General features: G+C 38.9%; 1 protein-coding gene across 1 annotated transcript in view; it reads left to right on the top strand.

The window, feature by feature from the left end:
- LOC130922623 (protein kinase C epsilon type-like) overlaps positions 1-23,041 on the top strand; it is a 72,550-nt gene that overhangs the window by 43,648 nt on the left and 5,861 nt on the right. Inside the window, exon 11 of the mRNA XM_057847507.1 lies at positions 3,720-3,874. Within this exon, the coding sequence (XP_057703490.1) occupies positions 3,720-3,874 (155 nt within the window). The remainder of the gene's footprint in view (positions 1-3,719; positions 3,875-23,041) is intronic.

Genomic DNA, 23,041 nt, shown 5'->3' with positions numbered 1-23,041 from the left:
TCCAATCACTCTATCAGAGAAAAATCAGAGTTGTAGAAATAACTGGAAACTCAAGAGAGCCATGACATTATGTTCTTCACAAGTGTATGTAAACTTTTGACCACAACTGTATATACAGTGGGGAGAACAAGCATTTGATACTCACAATGGGAAAACCCATTGGCAGTGTATCAAATACTTGTTCTCCCCACTGTATATATATGTATATGTATATATATATATATATATATATATATATATATATATATATATACAGTGCTGCTCGAAAGTTTGTGAACCCCACAGCGATGGTCAGATTTTTTGTAAAAAAAAACTAAAATAACCTTATTAAATGTTAAGTTATACCCAAATCCACAATACTGACATTCCAAATAATGGACTGAAACAAAAGAAATAGTTATATTGTCATTCTTTATTTAACAAAAGTGGTTGATTTAAGAAAAACTCAGATATCATGTGTGCAAAAGTATGTGAACCCCTTCAGTTAATAGGATATTGCGCCTCCTTTTGCAGAGATTACCTCAACCAAACGGTTTCTGTAGCGACTAATCAGCCTCTCACATCTACTTTGGGGGATTTTTGCCCATTCTTCCTTGCAGAACGCAGTCAGTTGAGAGAGGTTTGATGGGCGTCTGGCATGAACTGCTCGCTTCAGGTCCCGCCACAGCATTTCAATGGGATTTAGGTCAGGACTTTGACTGGGCCAGTCCAGAACACGAATCTTCTTCTTTTTCAGCCATTCCTTGGTTGTATTGCTGGAATGCTTTGGATCATTATCATGTTGCATGATCCACCTTCTGCCAAGCTTTAACTTCAAAACAGATGGCGTCAGGTTATGTTCTAGGATTTGACAATATTCCTCAGAATTCATGATTCCCTGGACTATGTGGAAATGTCCAGGTCCTGAGGATGAAAAGCAAGCCCAGATCTTGACATTCCCACCTCCATGCTTCACTGTTGGGAGAAGGTTCTTTTGGTGGTATGCAGTGTTGACTTTTCGCCAGACATGGCGGTTTTGGTTGTGACCAAACAGTTCAATTTTGCACCTACATCAGTTGATGAAAACTCTTTTTAATTTAGTCTCGACAACACAACTGTTAAAAAAACAAAAAAAAAACTACTGAATTGATTGATTAGGAAATCAGGTTGAAATAATAGAAAATTCCAAAATGTTGAGGGGGTTCACAAACTTTTGAGCAGCACTGTATATATATACTAGTATGGCGGAAAACACAGACAAGACTGAAAAAGCAGTTTCTGCTCATGCACTCCTCTTTAAAATAAACTGCTGTATTTTAAGCCAGAACAACGGTTGTGTTTGTCAGAACTATATGTCTATATGCTGCCATAGCAGATCCATGGCGCATTAAGCCCCCAAACTATTTTTAATTTGTCCGTTTTACCCCAGAAACCCCTGTTTACAGACGTCGCGCAACTGCTTTTGTTTAGCCATAAAACGAAGGTAATTAATTATTTTTATCATTCAAAATGTCTGTCATTTTTAGCTTTGAACCATTAATTGATGTCTAATATTTCGTCAAAAAAAAAAAAAAAAAAGACTTTCAAAAATTATTTACTCGCATATTTTAAACAAATTTCGTCACGATGAAAAATAATGGTGTCTGCAAAAAAGTCATGGATATCTACCTCATAACTATCGCTTAATTGAATTTTTTTTGTTACTGTCACATTTTCTCCGATATGTTAGATGATAAATAATGGATCTAACCAAAGAAAAATTGATAAAAAATGTTTACAAGGGTAAATATATGAAAAAGAAAATCGTGACCACTCCTTGATTTCTGCATCGCAACCCTTGTTATGCTACCACGTTTCACCCATTAAATCCCAAAAAAGTCCAGCTGTGGCCATTCACAACTGTGTCTTGAAACTCAGTGATACATGCTACATGGAGTTTTTGGATTGAAACAAGGTAAGTACGCGATAATATCTCGTTAAAGTCATGGCGTCTGTAATTCTGCTCTCGCGTGCTCTCACCTCCAGATAGGGTTTTGCTGTTTAAATTTTTTTTTTTAATAATATATACGTATATATATATATATATATATATATATATTTTTTTTTTAATATGGTACTGGCATCAGTCACACATAGAATCTGAATCGGGAGCCAAAATCTGTGTTTGTGCAACACTAGTCTTAATTGATTAGCTTGTGGTTCTCATACAGAAGTACACTTGGAGTAGCTTGGAGTCTTTCCTGGCTCTTTATATACACTGCTTTTTATATCACACACGCACACACATCGACTTCCTATACGAAGAAAGCTGGAATTCAGGAAGGTCCAATTTCAGAAAACAGAGCTGGCAGGGTGCAGGACTGTATTGTGCAATGCATGTGTGTGTGTGAGTTGCAGGAAGGGTGTCACACGGGTGTGGCGGGATTGGATTATTGTGGTCTCCTGTCGCTCAAATTCAGCAATTTATTGAGTCTAAATCGGTTTGTTTTTAGTTGTATGATGATACGAACAAAACAATGCAGAAGTCATTATGTTATTAACTAGTAAGCAGTTTATTCTTTATCTCTGTGGTGTGAAATGTACTTATTTATAGACGTCCAATTCGATTGACTTGGAGAGGTGGCAGTGAGTGAACGATGGGTAAAACAAATGGGTGGAAAACTACAAAAAAACAAAACAAAAAAAAAACAGATTGAAATACAAAAAAAACACATTTTGTAAATGACTTTTGAATGATGAATGATTTTGAAATGACTAAAACAGACAAATAAAAATTGAAATAATAGTATTTTTAGATAAATGTTGATATGAATGAATAAAAAACTGAAAATAAAACGGCAATAAATAAAAATATCAAATTAAAAGAAGTGTATAAAAAAAAAAAATAAAAAAAAAATCTTCATGTATAAATGCGTAAAAAAAACATGATTGAAATCAATAAAGCAGCACAGTGGCCGAGTGGCTAGAACAACAGCCTCACAGTTCTGAGACCAAGGGTTCAATCCCAGGCTCTGGCCTTCCTCTGTAGTCTGCATGTTTTCCCCGTGTGTGTGTGGGTGTGGGTGTGTGTGTGTGTGGGGGTTTTCTCCGGGTACTCAAGTTTCCTCCTACATTGTAGGCTGATCGTACATATATATATATATATATATATATATATATATATATATTTAATATATATATACAGTGGGGAGAACAAGTATTTGATACACTGCCAATGGGAAAACCCATTGGCAGTATATACTCTAAAATTCTAAATTGTCCCTAGGTAGGACTGTGCGTGAATGATTGTTCGTCTCCTTGTGCCCTGCAATCGGCTGGCAACTGATTCAGGGTGTACCCCCGCCTACAGTGCATGGCTAGCTGGGATAGACTCCAGCACCCCCGTGACCCTCGTGAGGATAAGTTGCTCGGAAAATGAGTGAAATCAATAAATGTAGGCGAGCAGCGATCAAAATATAAAAATGTATTTCCCATTTACTTAAAAATTAAACACAACTTGAAATGAATAAATAAATATAAATTGAAATAATAAAAAAAAAAAAATGTATAGAACTATGTATAAATTTAATCGAAAAATTTATTGTGCATTGTTTGTCTCGGTGTGCCATGAAATTTACTTACTCGCTGCCATCGGCGGTCCGATAGCAGCAAGTAATTAAATTTCACGGCACACCGAGAACATTGATTACTTCAATGCTTTGTGTCAACAAGAGCTAATGTTGTCATTTCCCGCCATGTAGGACCGCCTCTTTTTTGTGATGGAGTATGTGAATGGAGGCGACCTCATGTTCCAGATCCAGCGGTCCAGGAAGTTCGACGAGGCCCGCTCGCGATTCTACGCCGCTGAAGTCACATCAGCGCTCATGTTTCTGCACCAGCACGGCGTCATATATAGGTAAATGTTTCCTCCGGACTTGGACTAGGACTAACTGGCGACCTGACCAGAAAAATCTCAATTTTGTATAATATACAGTGCCGGAACAAATATGAACATGACCCGGGTGCGATGAGTATAAACGGGCACCCCTAGGTGAATGTCTGGTTGGTGGGGGTCATCAAGGGGGAGAGGGTGTATTAGAGATATTTTAACATTCAAACAATACTAGTATATTCCAGCTCCATCTCCGTCTGCTCTTTCTGAAAAATAATGTTCAACCTACACGTTAGGTTAAAGTTCAACCATAACACTCAAAGCACTCACAATGTTAATTTGGTTGTCGTCAAGTTTTCACGTCCTGGAAGTGCGATGAGAGCAGAGTTTTGAGATGGTATCATTAGGAGCAATTATATGACATCAACACTGTATTTAACAGTCATCTACTGTGTGATCACGCCTGTCATTGATACTTTTTTTTATTTTTATGAAAAGCCGTGTTCCATCTTGCTGCTCAACAAAGACGTTCTCTCTCGGCTTTGAAGTTGTATTCTGCGACGGAGCATTTCAACACACGCACCTTGGCGTGGTAATCGCCGAGACAGCCAAAAAAAAATCACACCCTCCACGAAGCCGTGAAGATCAACAACACTCTTGTTCGAAATGTCTTCTCTTTCTTGCCTCGCTGTCGCCACACGTTTTCTCCGGTCGCTTTGCTCCTTTGGAACGCGACAGCGTGGATTTTTTGGGGGCGGAGAAGACTGAGGGAAAACAAGCCGATGTCAGGTGGATACTTTTTGCATTGAGCAGGTCCAGGCAGGTTTGGGGGCAGATGTTACAGTCAACTTGACAATTAAAATGTACCTGATTCTTATCTTTACAAGAGGAACCTTTAAAATCGAACCCCTTGCCAAAATATAGGAATGACCTAATTCCATTGCCATTGGCAGTGGTAGACGTTCAATCCATTTTGATGCACAAACAAAGCAAAAGAGCGTTCAGATCATGACAGTAAAGTTTATAGAGACAATTCAGTTACGTGATGTAGCATTTCGAAACCTCTGACTCTACTCTTGACTCTATTTTTCTAACAACTCATGAAGAAAAAAATACTCAATGAAAAAAATACAGTGGTGCACTTTACAGTTCAATTTCGTACTTGTAACTCAAATCGTTTGCGTCTTAAATCATCTTACCCTATTGGAATACATGGAAATGCCATTAATGAGTTCGAGAAAATGCAAAATGCTTGCAATATTATTTACATGATCGACGTCCAAGCCATTTGAAGTGGAAAAGCTGCACATTTATTTAAAAAAAAAATTATATATATATATATATATTAGGGCTGCAGCTATCGAATATTTTAGTAATCGAGTAATCGACTGAAAATTCTATCGATTAATCGAGTAATCGGATAAAACAAATATATTTTTAGGTGAAGAGCAATTATAAATATACATGAGAAAACAAGACATTTCATCTAATCTTGAACCATCTTCAGTCAATCAATGTCTTTATTTTCGATGTATATTGTTGAAAACAGCCAACAATTGCATCTCAGATGTAACTAGAATTAAAAAAAAAGACAAATTCACTGCTTTCACTCAAAAAACCTTTAGATCTTATTAATATATATATATATATTTATACCTAAAAATGCCATTACGCTTGATAACACACATCACTTAAAAGTTAGGATTTTTTCCCACCTGTTTCAATTGAATTTCTATTTGTGTCAAGCCATTTTTAAGTTCTAGTTAAGTTTTACGCTACTCTAAACTGTAAGTCCTGATAGGATTTTGTGTTTTTGCAGTGTTCAAGATAAATGTATGATACAGGCTGTATTGGAGCACATTAGGGACCAGTGCTACTTGCTGCTTTATCCAGCAATGACTACTAAGCTAAAATTGATAGTTAGCATCATTGAGTTTTTATTTTACACCCTTATCACTCCACAAAGCTATGTTATGTTAAAGCCTGTATGTAAGACACGTTAGCCACGCATCGAAAGTGGTCATAATTAATAGAAACCTAGCCCTCCGCAGGGCTAACGTTGCGTGAGCTAGTGACTCAGACAGTAACGTTAATCTTATTTTTTAGCGCTTAGCGCTCTTTATTAGCGCTTAGCGCTCTACTGCTTTAAGATGGCCGCTGTTTATTACCGCTGCCCAGACGCGGCCAAGTCTATCATATTGCATCTAGTTCAACATACATGTGATCTCTATGAGACTCCTCAGATGCTACCTGCTACCAACTTAACATCACGCGGGCTAGTTTTTAGCAACGTCGGCGTAGTTTGGAGCGGCTGTCGGCTGCGGAAATGTTTTTTATATTTTTTTATTGCTTCTTCCTCTACGCACGTGACGTCAGCGCGTTGTCCCGCATTAAAAGTAGTCCGAGCGAAACGTGATGCTTAGAGCTGTCAAAATAAACGATTACTCGAGGTGAATAAAATTACTCGGATCAGTTTTTAAACTCGAGTTACTCGAGTTGCTCGAGTATTCGTTTCAGCTCTAATATATATATACATTAGTGAGGAGCAGATGTATTTGCAACCCTTGTGATTTTGCAAGTTCACCCACTTAGAAAATAGATAGAGGTCTGAAATTTCAATCACAGATGCATTTCCACTTATAGACACACAAGGTTAAAAAAACAATCCAGAACGCCCATTGTATTATTTTTCAATAGTTTATTTGTAATTTACTGGGGTTCGTAAGTATTTTTACCCTGAGAAAATCAGTGCTAATATTTCATCCTCTGCTCCTTTTATTCTCTGGTTTACTGTCGTCCTGTCCCCTTTGCTGAAAAGCAGCCCAAAAGCATGAGGTTTCCGCTCCCATACTTCACAGTGGGGATGGTGTTCTTGGGATTGTAACAATCCTTCTTTTTCCTCAACACACAATGAGTAAAATTTGCACCAAAATCTTCTTTGGCCTCATCTGACCACATGACTTTCTCCCATGACCCCTCTGCATCATTCAGATGGTCCCTGGCAAATTTCAGACTGTCCTTCACATGTACTGGGGAACCTTCTGAGCAATTCATGATTTTAAACCATTGCACCATAGTGTTCTACTAACAGTAGCCTTTGAAACTGTGCATCCAGCTCTCTTCACGTCATTGAGCAGCTCCAGCCGTGTAGTTGCAGACTGAGCCCTCACTTTTTTCATCGTGAGTGATGCCCCACGAGGAGAGATTTTACAATCCGAGGTCGATTATCAGTCATGTTTAGCCTTGGCCATTTTCTAACAATTGATGAAACTGTTTGATTTATTCTCACCAAGCTGCTTTCCAATCGTCCCATAGCCGTTTCCAGCTTTGTGGAGCTCAACTATTTTTTCTCTGGTGTCTTTTGAAAGCTCTCTGGTCTTGCCCATGGTAGCAGTTAGATTATGACTCACTGCGGGGTGCACAGGTGACAATAATAAGCTCCAATGGGTGATGGGTTGGTGGTTACTCAAGGGGTCAAGGTGGACTTTTTTTACTGTAGACTGACAAATCTGAGTGTCATAACTATTGCTGATTCTCAGGGGTACAAATACAGTTGTGGTCAAAAGTTTACATACACTTGTGAAGAACATAATGTCATGGCTCTCTTGAGTTTCCAGTTATTTCTACAACTCAGATTTTTCTCCGATAGAGTGATTGGAACAGATACTTCTTTGTTACAAAAAACATTCATGAAGTTTGGTTCTTTTATGACTTTATTATGGGTTAACAGAAAAAGTGATTAAATCTGCTGGGTCAAAAAGATACATACAGCAACACGAATTAGCAATTTCTTGTGAGTGATTATTGACTTGAACAAGTCAGGAAAGTCACTTGGAGCCATTTCAAAGCAGCTGTAGGTCCCAAGAGCAACAGTGCAAACAATTGTTTGTAAGTATAAAGTGCATGGCACTGTTTTGTCACTGCCACGATCAGGAAGAAAACGCAAGCTATCACCTGCTGCTGAGAGAAAGTTGGTCAGGAGGGCGAAGATTCAACCGAGAATCACCAAAAAGCAGATCTGCCAAGAATTAGAAGCTGCTGGAACACAGGTGTCAGTGTCCACAGTCAAGTGTGTTTTGCATCTCCATGGACTGAGAGGCTGCCGTGCAAGAAGGAAGCCCTTGCTCCAAAAGCGGCACCTTAAGGCTCGACTGAAGTTTGCTGCTGATCACATGGACAAAGATAAGACCTTCTGGAGGAAAGTTCTGTGGTCAGACGAAACAAAAATCGAGCTGTTTGGCCACAATGCCCAGCAATATGTTTGGAGGAGAAAAGGTGAGGCCTTTAATCCCAAGTACACCATGCCTACCGTCAAGCACAGTGGTGGTAGTATTATGCTGTGGGGCTGTTTTGCTGCCAATGGAACTGGTGCTTTACAGAGAGTAAATGGGATAATGAAGAAGGAGGAGTACCTTCAAATTCTTCAAGATAACCTAACGTCATCAGCCCGAAGATTGGGTCTTGGGCGCAGTTAGGTGCTCCAACAGGACAATGACCCCAAACACACATTAAAAGTGGTAATGGAATGGCTATATCAGGCTAGAGTTAAGGTTTTTGAATGGCCTTCCCAAAGTCCTGACTTAAACCCCATTGAGAACTTGTGGACAATGCTGAAGAAACAAGTCCATGTCAGAACGCCATCAAATTTAACTGAACTGCACCAATTCTGTCAAGAGGAGTGGTCAAAGATATAACCAGACGCTTGCCAGAAGCTTGTGGATGGCTACCAAAAGCGCCTAATTGAAGTGAAAATGGCCAAGGGACATGTTACCAAATATTAGCGCTGCTGTATGTATATTTTTGACCCAGCAGATTTGATCACTTTTTTCTGTTCACCCATAATAAAGTTATAAAAGAACCAAACTTCATGAATGTTTTTTGTGACAAAGAAGTATCTGTTCCAATCACTCTATCAGAGAAAAATCAGAGTTGTAGAAATAACTGGAAACTCAAGAGAGCCATGACATTATGTTCTTCACAAGTGTATGTAAACTTTTGACCACAACTGTACTTAGAATATGTCTATAAGTGGAAATGCAACTAGGATTGAAATTTCAGAACTCTACCTATTTTCTAAGTAGGTGAACTTGCAAAATCACAAGAGGTGCAAATACCTCTGCTCCTCACTGTATATATAACACATATACTGTATACTAGGGTTGTTCTGATCACGTTTTTTTGCTCCCGATCCGATCTCGATCATTTTAAATTGAGTATCTGCTGATCCCGATATTTCCCAATCTGATTGCTTTTTTTTTTGCTCCCGATTCAATTCCAATCATTCCCGATAATTTTTCCCGATCATATACATTTTGGCAATGCATTGAGAAAAAAATGAATAAAACTCGGACGAATATATACATTCAACATACAGTACATAAGTACTGCATTTGTTTATTATGACAATAAATCCTTAAGATGGCATTTATATTATTAACATTCTTTCTGTGAGAGGGATCCACGGATAGAAAGACGTGTGACTTTGTATATTGTGACTAAATATTGCCATCTAGTGTATTCGTTGAGCTTTCAGTAAATCATACTGTAGCCATGCCCAAATGCGTGATGGGAAGTGCAACCATGACTGTGCGTAGTGCTACCAATTGATATATCTTCTCTGCGTTAGGAAATAACATAGGGTGTTAAGAAAAAGATCAATTGCTACTTTGCTTCCCCACATTGCTTCCCACGATATTTCTAATCGTAGGGAGAGGGGTTGTAAGGCTATAGCCAATTAAAAAAAGGCTCCAAAGGCTGCCAAAGTTCACTCTACTCATTTTACACTGCTTTATAGCTCTCTATATAGGTAAAACGGCACCATTACAGATTGAGTGCGACAATGCGTGAGTGGGTTGTGCAGTGCATGCATTAAATATTTGAACGTGATACATTTTTTTTAAAATTAATTACCGCCGTTATCGGGATAAATTTGATAACCCTACCTTAAGCCTAAACTAAAGACTCTGGATGAGTGTAACATATTATGTCTGTAACGTTAAATACAATTAGAAAACGATTTAATTAAAATATGTATATATACAGTATATTAAACAAAGGCATGTCCAATATGTTTTTTGCCGATTCCGATACTTTGAAAATGACGTGATCGGACCCGATCACATCTCTACTGAATACACCAAGTTTGTTTACAGGTTTTTCTTTTTTAAATAAAGAAAACAAATTAAAGCACAAAAATAGAATAAATAAATAAATAAATAATGAAAAACTAATGTGAAGAGCATGTATTGTTTTTTTCATAATTCTTTTTAAATTACAAAATAAAAGCATTTGAAAAATGAAAATATTTGCTATTAAGAGGCTCAAAACAGAGGCTATGGATGATTTTTAGGCCAACAGTGTCTCTAAATTGACTATCAAAACTGTAAACTACTAGTTCACTAAGATAGTTTGTCACAAGTAGACGTCCAATTCATTTGAAGTGGATGGATTGGAATGTAGTAACAAAATCTAGCAGAAGGATAACATGATCAATCGTATGTCATCGTAAATGGCACCGAAAGAATTACAGATCCTCAACAAATTCTGACGACTATGCACGACCTTCACACGCAAACGTCCTCGAGGCGGCTAAATTGCCACGGAAACGGGACAATGTCAGGGAAAGACCCCCTGCAGCGTTGAGTTTGTTTTTCTCAAGATGTATACTGTAGACCAACTGTGTTTGCGTGCGCGCTGCTGAGAGAGGTTAGCTGTCAAAGTGTCATCACAATGTCATGGAAAATATCTCTCCAAGATCAACAGCAAACACAGGAAATGCCCTCAATTAAACCTGATTGCTACACACGGGTGTATGTGGTCCTGATATATGAAGGTGATTTCTGACGTGCTTTCCACAAATCGGGTAAAAAAAAAAAAAAAGGCCTGTCCAAAAAGACATGTTTGGAGACACTTTTCTATTAAAAATCATGAGTGTTTCCCAGCTTTGGAGAATTAACGCTCCTTTTTTTCTTGTTTTTAAAAATATATGTATATCTTAAAGAGCATACGACAGGAGAAAAAAAGTCTTAAATAGCATTATTATGTGAATTAGAATCATATTTTGAGACGATTCGACTATATACAACAATTTAGCAAAGCGCAGATGATGAGAAATTAGTCTTGTAATCTGCCGGTTAGCCAAGCCTACCATTATAGGGCTCGAGCGTCCCCAACAGGTGGATGACGTCAGCGGGAGACTGGGCTCATCAGTTTTACTATTCAGCCCATTGCGGGGGAATTATTCAGAACGAGGAAAACGCGACGAAGAGAGCCGCAAAATGTCATTGTTTCAGTCTCTCCAATATTTTTACAGGATATTCTTTTTATCCAAGTATTTTTCCCCAATAGCTAAATAAATGGCTTGAGAAGGACCAGTCACCCCGTCGAGGGGGAACTATTCACAAGGAAAACGCGACGAAGAGAGCTGCAAAATGTCATTGTTTCTGTCTCTTTACTTCAATATTTTTACAGGATATTCTTTTTGTCCAAGTATTTTCCCCAATTGCTAAATAAATGGCATGGTCATGACAAATAACAGTCTTGTGCTAAATGGAATATGAAATAATAAAAATGCACTTATTCAGGACGACATGGCAAAATTACTCCATAATGGTCAAAACTGTCGACTTCCCCTTTACTGTCGCACCTCCCGAATGATATGTTATGACACCTAAATCGGACATATGTCATTTCCCTTCCCCGGCTTCGGAGAATGTAAACAAACCAAGAGGCGTGACAGCTAGCCGACATGCTAACCCGAACCGAGTGATGTTTCAAAGTCTTCGAAGTGGAAAATCACACATAACTAGCCCGGATTATTTGACATGACGACTGTGTTGTCGATTGTCTTCGTGGATCGTCAAAGCGCCCGGCGGAGAGCAATTTACAGTTCGTTCCCCGGAGGAGCGCGGCTGCAGTTGTTGTGCAGCTAACGTGCAGCTAATGTGCTTGAGGAGAGCTTTTTATATGCCTATCAATGATCAAACGTAAGTAGTCCTTTATTTAAATAAAGTTTGTGTTGTTTACTTTGTAATTGCTGTATTAATATTTGACATAATACAAAACAAGATGTTTACTCACTTCCTCGTAAGTCCAATGGTCCCACAGTAGCATGGCTTGGCCAATATCCACGGTGAATGGGAACCTTTTGAAACTCCAAAAATGCGCACACGCCTCTCCCTCATAAAGCAAGATTTTTCTGCAGCCGTTTGGCTGGCGTGATGCGAAAAATAAACGTATTAATCCGCAAAATCAGCTGAATCCTTAGTCCTCATACACAACAGTACGGCTGTTTAGTGAAGAGGACGCCTTCAACCATACACGTCTCAGCGCCCTCCTCCTCAATGCAAGACCGAAGCCGGAAGTCACTCATTTTCATGGCGCGGGATTCGAAAAACTAAATACATATAGCGATCGCTTCCACACACATCCAAATGGTCCATATCATTCAGGAGCATAAAATGCTGCGTGTATTATAAAATAAACATGCTTTTTTGTGTCACATGCACTTTAAAGGAGCCATAGGTAAGAAATGCACTTCAATTATTCATTAAACGGCCGTAATATTTCACTACACATTAGGTATGTTTTTGCAGATATGGTTCTAATGGTAAAGCTTAGTTTTTCTCATTTCAAAAGTCGATTGTCAGCCCGTATGAAAGTTGATATTCTTTTGATTTTGTGTTTATGACGGATGTCTCTTCCTCCACCAATCAGCCAATTACGAGTTTAAATTCTGTGTCTGCAACCAGATTTCCAGAAATCGGGAATCTTTTGACTACTTGAACTCATGCTGCCTTCATATGGTGTTGTAATTACGGTAAATACCCATTGAGTTGAAAATTCCACGTAAACACCGCCTAAAGTTGTATTTTCTACTGGAGAACTGGGATTTTATTTTGATACCCGAGTTTCTTTTCAAAAAAATGTCAGCACAAACAAAAAGTCATGAAAGTAAGGAAACTACAATTTTTGAAAAGAATTATCGTCAATTTGCACTTTTTTGACGCCAGACGTCATAACGTAGTGTTCACATTTAGAAAACGCTTATTTTTTAAACCGTGTATTTGAGTTACAAACAAAAACCTACTCTTTGTATCTTGATGCATTTTCTTGCATCTAAATGCTCGAGAATGCATGAATTGATTGACAAATTAATACAGTGCTATGAAAAAGTATCTGAACCTTTTGGAATTTCTCACATTTCTGCATAAAATCACCATCAAATGTGATCTGATCTTTGTCAAAATCAGACAGATGAAAAAAACAGTCTGCTTTTACTAAAACCACCCAAACATTTATAGGTTTTCTTATTTTAATGAGGATGGCATAGAAAGAATGACAGAATGGGGGGAAAAATAAGTAAGTGAACCCTCTGCCTAAGGAGACTTGAAGAGCAATTGAAACGAATCTTACCAAACAATTTAAGTCAGGTATGTACCCAATCACTGATGAGATGTTTAAAGCAGCCCGGCCCACTACAAAACACACACCTGGTAAGGATTGTCTGATGTGCATCATGCCTCGATCAAAAGAGCTGTCTGAAGACCTGTGATCGAGGATTGTTGATTTGTATAAAGCTGGGAAAGGATACAAAACCATTTCTAAAAGTCTGGATGTTCATCAATCAATAGTCAGAGAAGTTTGGAGAGAGTTTGGCACTGTTGCTTCTCTCCTAAGGAGTGGCCATCCACCAAAGATGACGCCAGTGCAGAATAGTCAGAGAGGTATAAAAGAACGCTAGAGTGTTTGCTAAAGACTTACAGAAATCACTGGCACAGTCCAATATCTCAACTATATGTAAAACTATGGCCAAGAATGGTGTTCATGGGAGGACTCCACGGAGGAAGCCAGTGCTGTCTAAAGAAAACATTGTCGCTCATGTAATGTTAAAAAGGCACTTGGACACTCCACAGAAGTGTTGCCAAAGTTGAATTGTTTGGGAGTAACACACAACGTCATGTGTGGAGGAGAAATGGAACAGCTCACCAACATCAACACCTCATCCCCACCGTGAAGCATGGTGGAGGGAGCTTCACGATTTTGGTCTGTTTTGCTGCCTCGGGGCCTGGACAACTTGCAATCATTAATGGAAGAATAAATTGAAAAGTTTTGCAGGAAAACCTAAGGCTATCTGTCAGACAGATGGATGCTGCAAGACAATGATCCAAAACACAGAAGTAAATCAACTTCAGAATGGTTTCAGAAGAACAAAATACACATTCTGGAGTGGCCAAGTCAAAGTCCAGACTTGAACCCCACTGAGAGGCTGTGGTATGACCTAATGACAGCGATTCATGGCAGACATCCCAGGAATCTGACTGAACTACAGCAGTTTTGTAGAGAAGACTTGGCCAAGATTAGTCCTGATCGATGTGCCAGACTGATCTGCAGTTAAAGGAAGCATCTGGTTTCTGCTGCCAAAGGGCACAAAATATTCAATGTGATGGTTCACTTACTTATCTTTCCCCCTTCTGTCATTGTTTGCATAATATCCTCATTAAAATATGAAAACCTATAAATGTTCGGGTGGTTTTAGTTAAAGCAGAGTTTTTTTCATCTGTGTGATTTTGAAAAGGATCAGATCACTTTTAATGGTGATTTTATGCAGAAATGTGAGAAATTCCAAAAGGTTCAGATACTTTTTCATACCACTGTAGGTCTAAAACCGTTTTGCCCATGCAACAAACCAAAATGAAGTCCGTGGTTGCTATGTTTTTTTTTTTTTTTTTTTTTTTTGCTAAAACAAGATTAGCAAGTGGTAAAGATCATCTTTCCTGGCGCATATGAAGGCAGCATGATGCTGCTACAACAACTGCTCCAACTGCTCTTCAATATTTTGATCCTGGTTGCAGTACCATTTTTGGCCACCAATCTAACATAGGATTCTTTTAAATACTAATGCGCCATTAATCCATTCAACCAAACGCAAATTAACCCTAAAAATGTTTATGGTGTTCTTGTGATAAAAAATGCTTTTTAAAATTATAATTTATAAAAGCATACAGTCACTAGATGATACAATTTCTGGAGAAATCCATGGGGTTTCTCCGCTGACTCTACCATGCGTCACTTTCTGTAATTAGACATCTAGTGCCTTTAACGAGAAGCAATGACATTTCATCTCCAAATATTCACAAACTTCAAATTTAGGAGCAGGTTTCTGAATATAAAAATGCAGTCCGATTTGTTGAAAAGCGTTTTATTGTGTGCACCATCTGTGTAAATGCCAGCTCGTGTCAGCTGCCTGGCACGAGGTTAAAAGTCTTTGGATGCGCTTCACACTCCAAACCGCCGCCGTTTGTACAGTGCGCTGAGATGAAATGATAATTATGCACTATGAGTTATTACCAGCCGCCAATACAAGGCTCATTTAACACAATCGCTCAGTGAGAATAATAGCAATACTGTGTTGAGAAAGTAAGTATAAAGTTCAAATTCCTGACACAGTGAGTAAACCTTTGCTAATAGCTAGGACAAAGGCTTGACGAGAATAGCGCAAATTTATGAGTAATTGACGTCCGCCTCAAAATATTTACCAAGTTTTTTCAACTGGAATATAACTTGAACTAAAATTTGTTTGTGACTTTTTTCTTTTAAAAAAAATCAGCCCCTGAATCACATCTCCAGCAGGGCCAAGAACCAAAAGTGGTATTTGCCATGAGGCAAAATGGATTTTGCCATGTGGCATTTTTTTTTTTTGTCATGTAGCAAAATGAATTTTGCCATGTGGGATTTTTTTTCTCATGTGACAAAATGAATTTTGCCATGTGGCATTTTTTCTTTGCCATGTGGCATTTTTCTTGCCATGTGGCAAAACTGATTTTATCATGTGGCATTTTTTTTTTGCTATGTGGCAAAATGGATTGTGGTTTGTCTCATTTATCTTTTTTTGGGGGGTGTGGGGGGGTTGGTATTACAGCACATTGACTTGGGTGCCAGTTCAATGTCAATGCGCTGTAAAGTAAAGTGTGTGGTCACACAAATCACAGCCACATGTTTTTCTGCCATTTAACAAGAATTTGTACTTGCATAGCCGTCAATGGCATAGCCTGACTTGGGTTTCAGTTGTATGTCAATGTGCTTTAACGGTAAGTGGAGTGCCAAAAATCACAGTCACACATGTTTTTCTGCCATTTAAAATGAATGGAAAATTTGGACGTGCATAGCCGTCAATGGCATAGCCTGACTTGGGTGCCAGTTGAATGTCAATGCACTCTAATGTAAAGTGCATGGTCAAAAATGACAGCCACACATTTTTTTCTGTCATTTAAAATTATTGGAAAATTTGGACGTGTATAGCCGTCAATGGCATGGACGTGCATGGCCTGCAAAACTGACATAAACCTCCAAAAATGCCACATACCCCCCCCCCCAAATGCCACAAACCAAAATCCATTTTGCCACATACCCCCAAAAAATGCCCCATGTCAAAATCCATTTTGCCACATGGCAAAAAAAATACCACATGGCAAAATCCATTTTGCCACATGGCAAATACCACTTTTGGTTGTCGCTGTCTCGCCACATTTCACTGAGAAATTTAATTAAATTTGGTGGGTCCATTATTTTTAAGTAAATCTACAAAAATCAAGAAGTGATACTGAACAAGGGGGTTGGCCATTTTGGTGTGAAGTGTTCATTCAAAGAGTCGTTGATTAATTTTATAGGTCATCTAAAAAAAAATCAGCCCTCTAAGCCAGTTTCTTTGAACAACATGAATATTGGTGGGCCCATTCAGCATGAGTAGACCCACAAAAAAAGCCTCAAGATGCAATATGCTCAAGATGGTTGGCCGTTTTGGAATACAATGGCTAAATGAAATTTCATTAATGGACCACCCGCCACTGCAAGCAATGACATTGACATAAACCGAAACGTAATTAGCATTAAGCAATAAAGTCCTCAAAAGAACAAGATGATGCCGTTTATCTTGTCCGATTTTCAGCTCCCAGACCGCATTGAATGCAAATCATCTCCTCGCCGTCGTGATCGTATAAATGCCAAACACCTGCAGCCGGCCTGCAGGCATCCCTGCGCAAAAAAACATCATGCGACATCACAAATAAGCTGCTAATGAATGAGATTTATTGCCAGTTTGTTCGTCTATGGCCCACGTGTGTTTGGCCAGGAGTCGCCCTCGGGTGTCGTTAGATTTTCATATCCTCTGTGGCCCCTTTCACACCGCCTTCGTGGCATATTAGCGCATTAGGGGCGGAACGGTAGTTGTATTCGCTTATATGTTTTAAAGAGAACAGCATGTTCTCAAAGGCATTGTGTCTGTGCGAGAGCTACAATTGCACTCGTTAGAATATTGAGGATGACTGGATTAGCGTTGGAACCAGGGGCGGATCTAAAAAATATGTATGGGGTGTCGAGACGGGGGCAGGAATTTTTTAGGGTGGCAAATATTTCTTGGTGGTATTCTTTGGACAACGATAGGATATTCTGCGACGATTCGATTCAAAGGCCTCCGATCGATTTAATGCAAAATGATGAAGACATTTAACAAAATCTGTCAATTTACTTAACGCAAAAAAAAAAAAGTTTTTATGTGTTTGACAATTTTTTGAATAAAAAACTTTTTTTTTTTAACATAACGGCATGCCAAAAATCATTTTTATATTTTTTGCTCGACTCATGTTCAATATATTAAGCCCCATGAATTAGTTGTTACACCCCTAGCGTCAACATGTGGCAGATGTGTATACATATTGAATCAGTTTGCTAAGAAATCGTATCTAAAGGCAGCCCGACTCCCCCCTGTTTTTAATGCACCACACACCAAGGAGGACCACCCTGGGTCCCGGGGGTGGGGGCGGTGGCTCCTTTGCTGGGCGGCGGGAGGAGGGATGGGCTGCATATTTGTCATAATAAAAAGGTATTTTGAAGGATCACAATGGGAGTATGTCAGACTCTCCATGTGAAACATTAAAACTGTTCAGAATCCGGGCACTTAGACTTCCATTCTCTGTGTCAAACAGCTGAACAGGACAGGTTTAAAAAATAAATAAATAAATAAATAAATAAATAAATAAATAAATAAATAAAGGCACAAGTGACATTTACAAACTAATATAGAGAAACTTGGCTTCATACAATATATTTTATAGTATTATTATCAGTATTATTATTATATATTGATGGCTGTAAATTTGAAATTGGCCGGAGCTTCTTGATCGTTTGTTTTCATCGGTGGCGACTGTGGGTCGAAGTTGTACCCTGTGCCACGCTTGTGGATACGCCCCTCGATCCCCCTAGAGAGTGTTGCCGGGCTTGAGTAGTCTTTTTCTGAAACCATATTTTTGACTCCCATTATTGATTCCAATAGCTGGCTGTGATGCAGATACTGTTCCGATACCATGTTTTTTAACAGACTAATATACGTACATTTTATTCCTTACAATACAAAATTACCGCATGGTCTCTTGGATATAAAGTCATTGATATCATGCCTCGGTCAGAAACTGCTTCATTCATTGGCTGCTAATGCTAATATACTGTACAAAGGTTCATTCGCTGGCACATTCCGACTTCAAGTGGATTGGATGTCTACCAGTTAGAAACTCATTTCAGTTCACAGCAGAAGGATGATTGGATCCCAAACGATTGGACGTCTAATCTTTATCATGTAGCTTTTGGCTGGCAGCAAAAGTTCGTTCATTCACTGCCAGCCTCGCAGTTAAATTTTATAAACTGGCCGCCACCTTGCATGTTCATTACAACGGAATCTAAGATACAGTGGAGCAAATAAGTATTTAGTCAACCACTAATTGTGCAAGTTCTCCCACTTGAAAATATTAGAGAGGACTGTAATTGTCAACATGGGTAAACAGACAGAATGTGGAAAAAAAACAGAAAATCACGTTGTTTGATTTTTAAAGAATTTATTTGCAAATCATGGTGGAAAATAAGTATTTGGTCAAGACCAAAAGTTCATCTCAATACTTTATGTACCCTTTGTTGGCAATAACGGAGGCCAAACATTTTCTGTAACTCTTCACTAGCTTTTCACACACTGTTGCTGGTATTTTGGCCCATTCCTCTATGCAGATCTCCTCTAGAGCAGTGATGTTTTGGGGCTGTCGTTGGGCAACACGGACTTTCAACTCCCTCCACAGATTTTCTATGGGGTTGAGATCTGAAGACTGGCTAGCCCACTCCAGGACCTTGAAATGCTTCTTACGAAGCCACTCCTTTGTTGCCCTGGCTGTGTGTTTGGGATCATTGTCATGCTGAAAGACCCAGCCACGTCTCATCTTCTTGCTGGATGCCCTTGATGGAAGGAGATTTTCACTCAAAATCTCTCGATACATGGCCCCATTCATTCTTTCCTTTAAACAGATCAGTCGTCCTGGTCCCTTCGCAGAAAAACAGCCCCAAAGCATGATGTTTCCACCCCCATGCTTCACAGTGGGTATGGTGTTCTTCGGATGCAATTCAGTATTCTTGTTATCATTTTGACGCCACGATGTGAGATCTTGCATGGAGGCCCAGATAGAGGGAGATTATCAGTGGTCTTGTATGTCTTTCATTTTCTAATAATTGCTCCCACAGCTGATTTCTTTACACCAAGCGTTTTACCAATTGCAGATTCAGTCTTCCCAGCTTGGTGCAGGTCTACAATTTTGTCGCTGGTGTCCTTCGACAGCTCTTTGGTCTTGGCCATAGTGGAGTTTGGAGTGTGACTGACTGAGAGGGTGGACAGGTGTCTTTTATACCGATAATGAGTTAAAACGGGTGCCTTTAACACAGGTAACGAATGGAGCCTCATTAGACCTCGTTAGAAGAAGTTAGACCTCTTTGACAGCCAGAAATCTTGCTTGTTTGTACGTGACCAAATACTTATTTTCTCTCTAATTTGGAAATAAATTCTTTAAAAATCAAAGAATGTGACTTTCTGTTTTTGTCCACATTCTGTCTCTCATGGTTGAGACTTACCCATGTTGACAATTACAGGCCTCTATAATCTTTTCAAGTAGGAAAACTTGCACAATTGGTGGTTGACTAAATACTTATTTGCCCCGCTGTATGTCCATTTTCATCCAGATTCACCCGAGAGCGTCAAATGAATTAACATAAAAGTTAGCAACTAATCGCCACTAATAGATTTACTAAGCTTCATGGGAATGCTGCCTGAATAAAAAAAAAAAAAAAAGAAATGCATGAGCAGCATGTGATTATTGCTATGCTGTATAGTCTTTAAGTTAGCAAATTACCTTTTAAGGAAGATTAATGAACTTTTTTATCCGCGGCATTCCCAATTACAAACAGCTGCACAAGCAAATCGGAGCCAACTTCCCCTTCTCCCCTCCTACCTGGGGCTTGCCCGGGCAGCTACGCTTTTGACAGAAAAAAAAGTCAGTCGCAGTGTTGACATTTTTCTCGCAATCAACCATCAAGCGCCGAGCGGTCGCATTCAGCGTCGACTCTGGAATCTCTCAACGCGTTGACTCTTATCTGCTTGCAAAGCAAACGCAAGTAACGCAGGCTCTTTCGATTTCACCCGTATCGTTCACGGTTACGCAAAAACATTTTTATTTATTTATTTTTTTGCCCCATCCATTTCCAATAGCAAAAGCATTAAGAATTTCAAATGTTCAAAATGCTACTTGTACTACATGATTGTTCTTTACATAATTTACACTTTAAAAATCCCCCAAATAATCATTCTCAAACATTTTTTGGCAAAAACATACAGTTCTGCCAAAATTTGACAAAAACCTCCTCATAAAAATTCCCGTAATTTTTTTTCCCATTCACTCCTGGTGATTTTCAACTCAAACCTGCAAAAACTTTCTATTGGTCATTATTACTTAGTTTTGACCACAAATTGCCTCAAAATTAACAGGAAGTGATCCAAAATGTAAAGGAAGTGACCAGAGGTGGTTAGAGTAGCTAAAATTTTTTATTCAAGTAAGAGTGGCGTCACTTTAAAATAATATTACTGAAGTAAAAGTAAAATTAGTCATCCAAAAAATGTACTCAAATACAAGTAAAAAAGTATTTGGTGAAAAGAATACTCAAGTAATGATTAACATTATGAGTAACTGCTTATCTTTTTTTTGTTGGATACATACAGTGCCTTGCAAAAGTATTCGGCCCCCTTGAACCTTGCAACCTTTCGCCACATTTCAGGCTTCAAACATAAAGATATAAAATTTTAATTTTTTGTCAAGAATAAACAACAAGTGGGACACAATCGTGAAGTGGAACAAAATTTATTGGATAATTTCAACTTTTTTAACAAATAAAAAACTGAAAAGTGGGGCGTGCAATATTATTCGGCCCCCTTGAGTTAATACTTTGTAGCGCCACCTTTTGCTCCAATTACAGCTGCAAGTCGCTTGGGGTATGTTTCTATCAGTTTTGCACATCGAGAGACTGACATTCTTGCCCATTCTTCCTTGCAAAACAGCTCGAGCTCAGTGAGGTTGGATGGAGAGTGTTTGTGAACAGCAGTCTTCAGCTCTTTCCACAGATTCTCGATTGGATTCAGGTCTGGACTTTGACTTGGCCATTCTAACACCTGGATACATTTATTTTTTAACCATTCCATTGTAGATTTGGCTTTATGTTTTGGATCATTGTCCTGTTGGAAGATAAATCTCCGACCCAGTCGCAGGTCTTGTGCAGATACCAACAGGTTTTCTTCCAGAATGTTCCTGTATTTGGCTGCATCCATCTTCCCGTCAATTTTAACCATCTTCCCTGTCCCTGCTGAAGAAAAGCAGGCCCAAACCATGATGCTGCCACCACCATGTTTGACAGTGGGGATGGTGTGTTCAGGGGGATGAGCTGTGTTGCTTTTACGCCAAACATATCGTTTTGCATTGTTGCCAAAAAGTTCAATTTTGGTTTCATCTGACCAGAGCACCTTCTTCCACATGTTTGGTGTGTCTCCCAGGTGGCTTGTGGCAAACTTTAAACGAGACTTTTTATGGATATCTTTGAGGAATGGCTTTCTTCTTGCCACTCGTCCATAAAGGCCAGATTTGTGCAGTATACGACTGATTGTTGTCCTATGGACAGACTCTCCCACCTCAGCTGTAGATCTCTGCAGTTCATCCAGAGTGATCATGGGCCTCTTGGTAGATTTGCAGTGGTCTGATGCTCCTTCCATTTCAATATGATGGCTTGCGCAGTGCTCCTTGAGATGTTTAAAGCTTGGGAAATCTTTTTGTATCCAAATCCGGCTTTAAACTTCTCCACAACAGTATCTCGGACCTGCCTGGTGTGTTCCTTGGTTTTCATAATGCTCTCTGCACTTTAAACAGAACCCTGACACTATCACAGAGCAGGTGCATTTATACGGAGACTTGATTACACACAGGTGGATTCTATCTATCATCATCGGTCATTAAGGAACAACACTGGATCATTCAGAGATCCTCACTGAACTTCTGGAGTGAGTTTGCTGCACTGAAAGTAAAGGGGCCGAATAATATTGCACGCCCCACTTTTCAGTTTTTTATTTGTTAAAAAAGTTTAAATTATCCAATAAATTTTGTTCCGCTTCACGATTGTGTCCCACTTGTTGTTGATTCTTGGCAAAAAATTAAAATTTTATATCTTTATGTTTGGACCCTGAAATGTGGCGAAAGGTTGCAAGGTTCAAGGGGGCCGAATACTTTTGCAAGGCAAAATATTTTTTTTAAACAATGGTATTTTTTTTCTGAACACAAAATTATCTATATGGACTGTTGTTATAATGATATTGTACAATAACCCATTACATAACCACATTAAGCCAAAGAAATACACAGAAAATAAGATAATAAAAATAATTGAATTTCGACGAGAGAAAAAAAAAAAAAAAAAAAATGAAGCATTATTCGTCCAAAGAGCATGACTGCCCTCTGGTGAAGAAAATAGTTCCCGGTTGGAATAGTGAAGCGTTCCTTCATAATTTCTATTTTGAAATTAAAAGGATCATTCTCCCGTTTTCCGTGGTCAATCGGTGCCAAATAAAAACTGGGAGAGAGGTTAAAATCTGCGCTTTTGAGTCATGTTGAGGGCAGCGCTCTATATCAAATGCTTCATTTTTTACGGTGCGTTAAAGACACCACATTATTGAACAGGGTTGCGTGAACATAGGACGGCAAGCTTGTGTCTGATTGTTAATATGATAATGGAGTCATGTGACTATTGTTGCGACGTCTCATTGGTGGAATCTGTAAAGATACCCCGGTA

The sequence above is a fragment of the Corythoichthys intestinalis genome, chromosome 10, assembly GCF_030265065.1.
Source record: "Corythoichthys intestinalis isolate RoL2023-P3 chromosome 10, ASM3026506v1, whole genome shotgun sequence".
In the NCBI taxonomy this organism is placed as follows: Eukaryota; Metazoa; Chordata; class Actinopteri; order Syngnathiformes; family Syngnathidae; genus Corythoichthys; species Corythoichthys intestinalis.
Note: the sequence above shows the minus strand (reverse complement) of the source record. Positions and strands in the feature narration are given on the sequence as shown.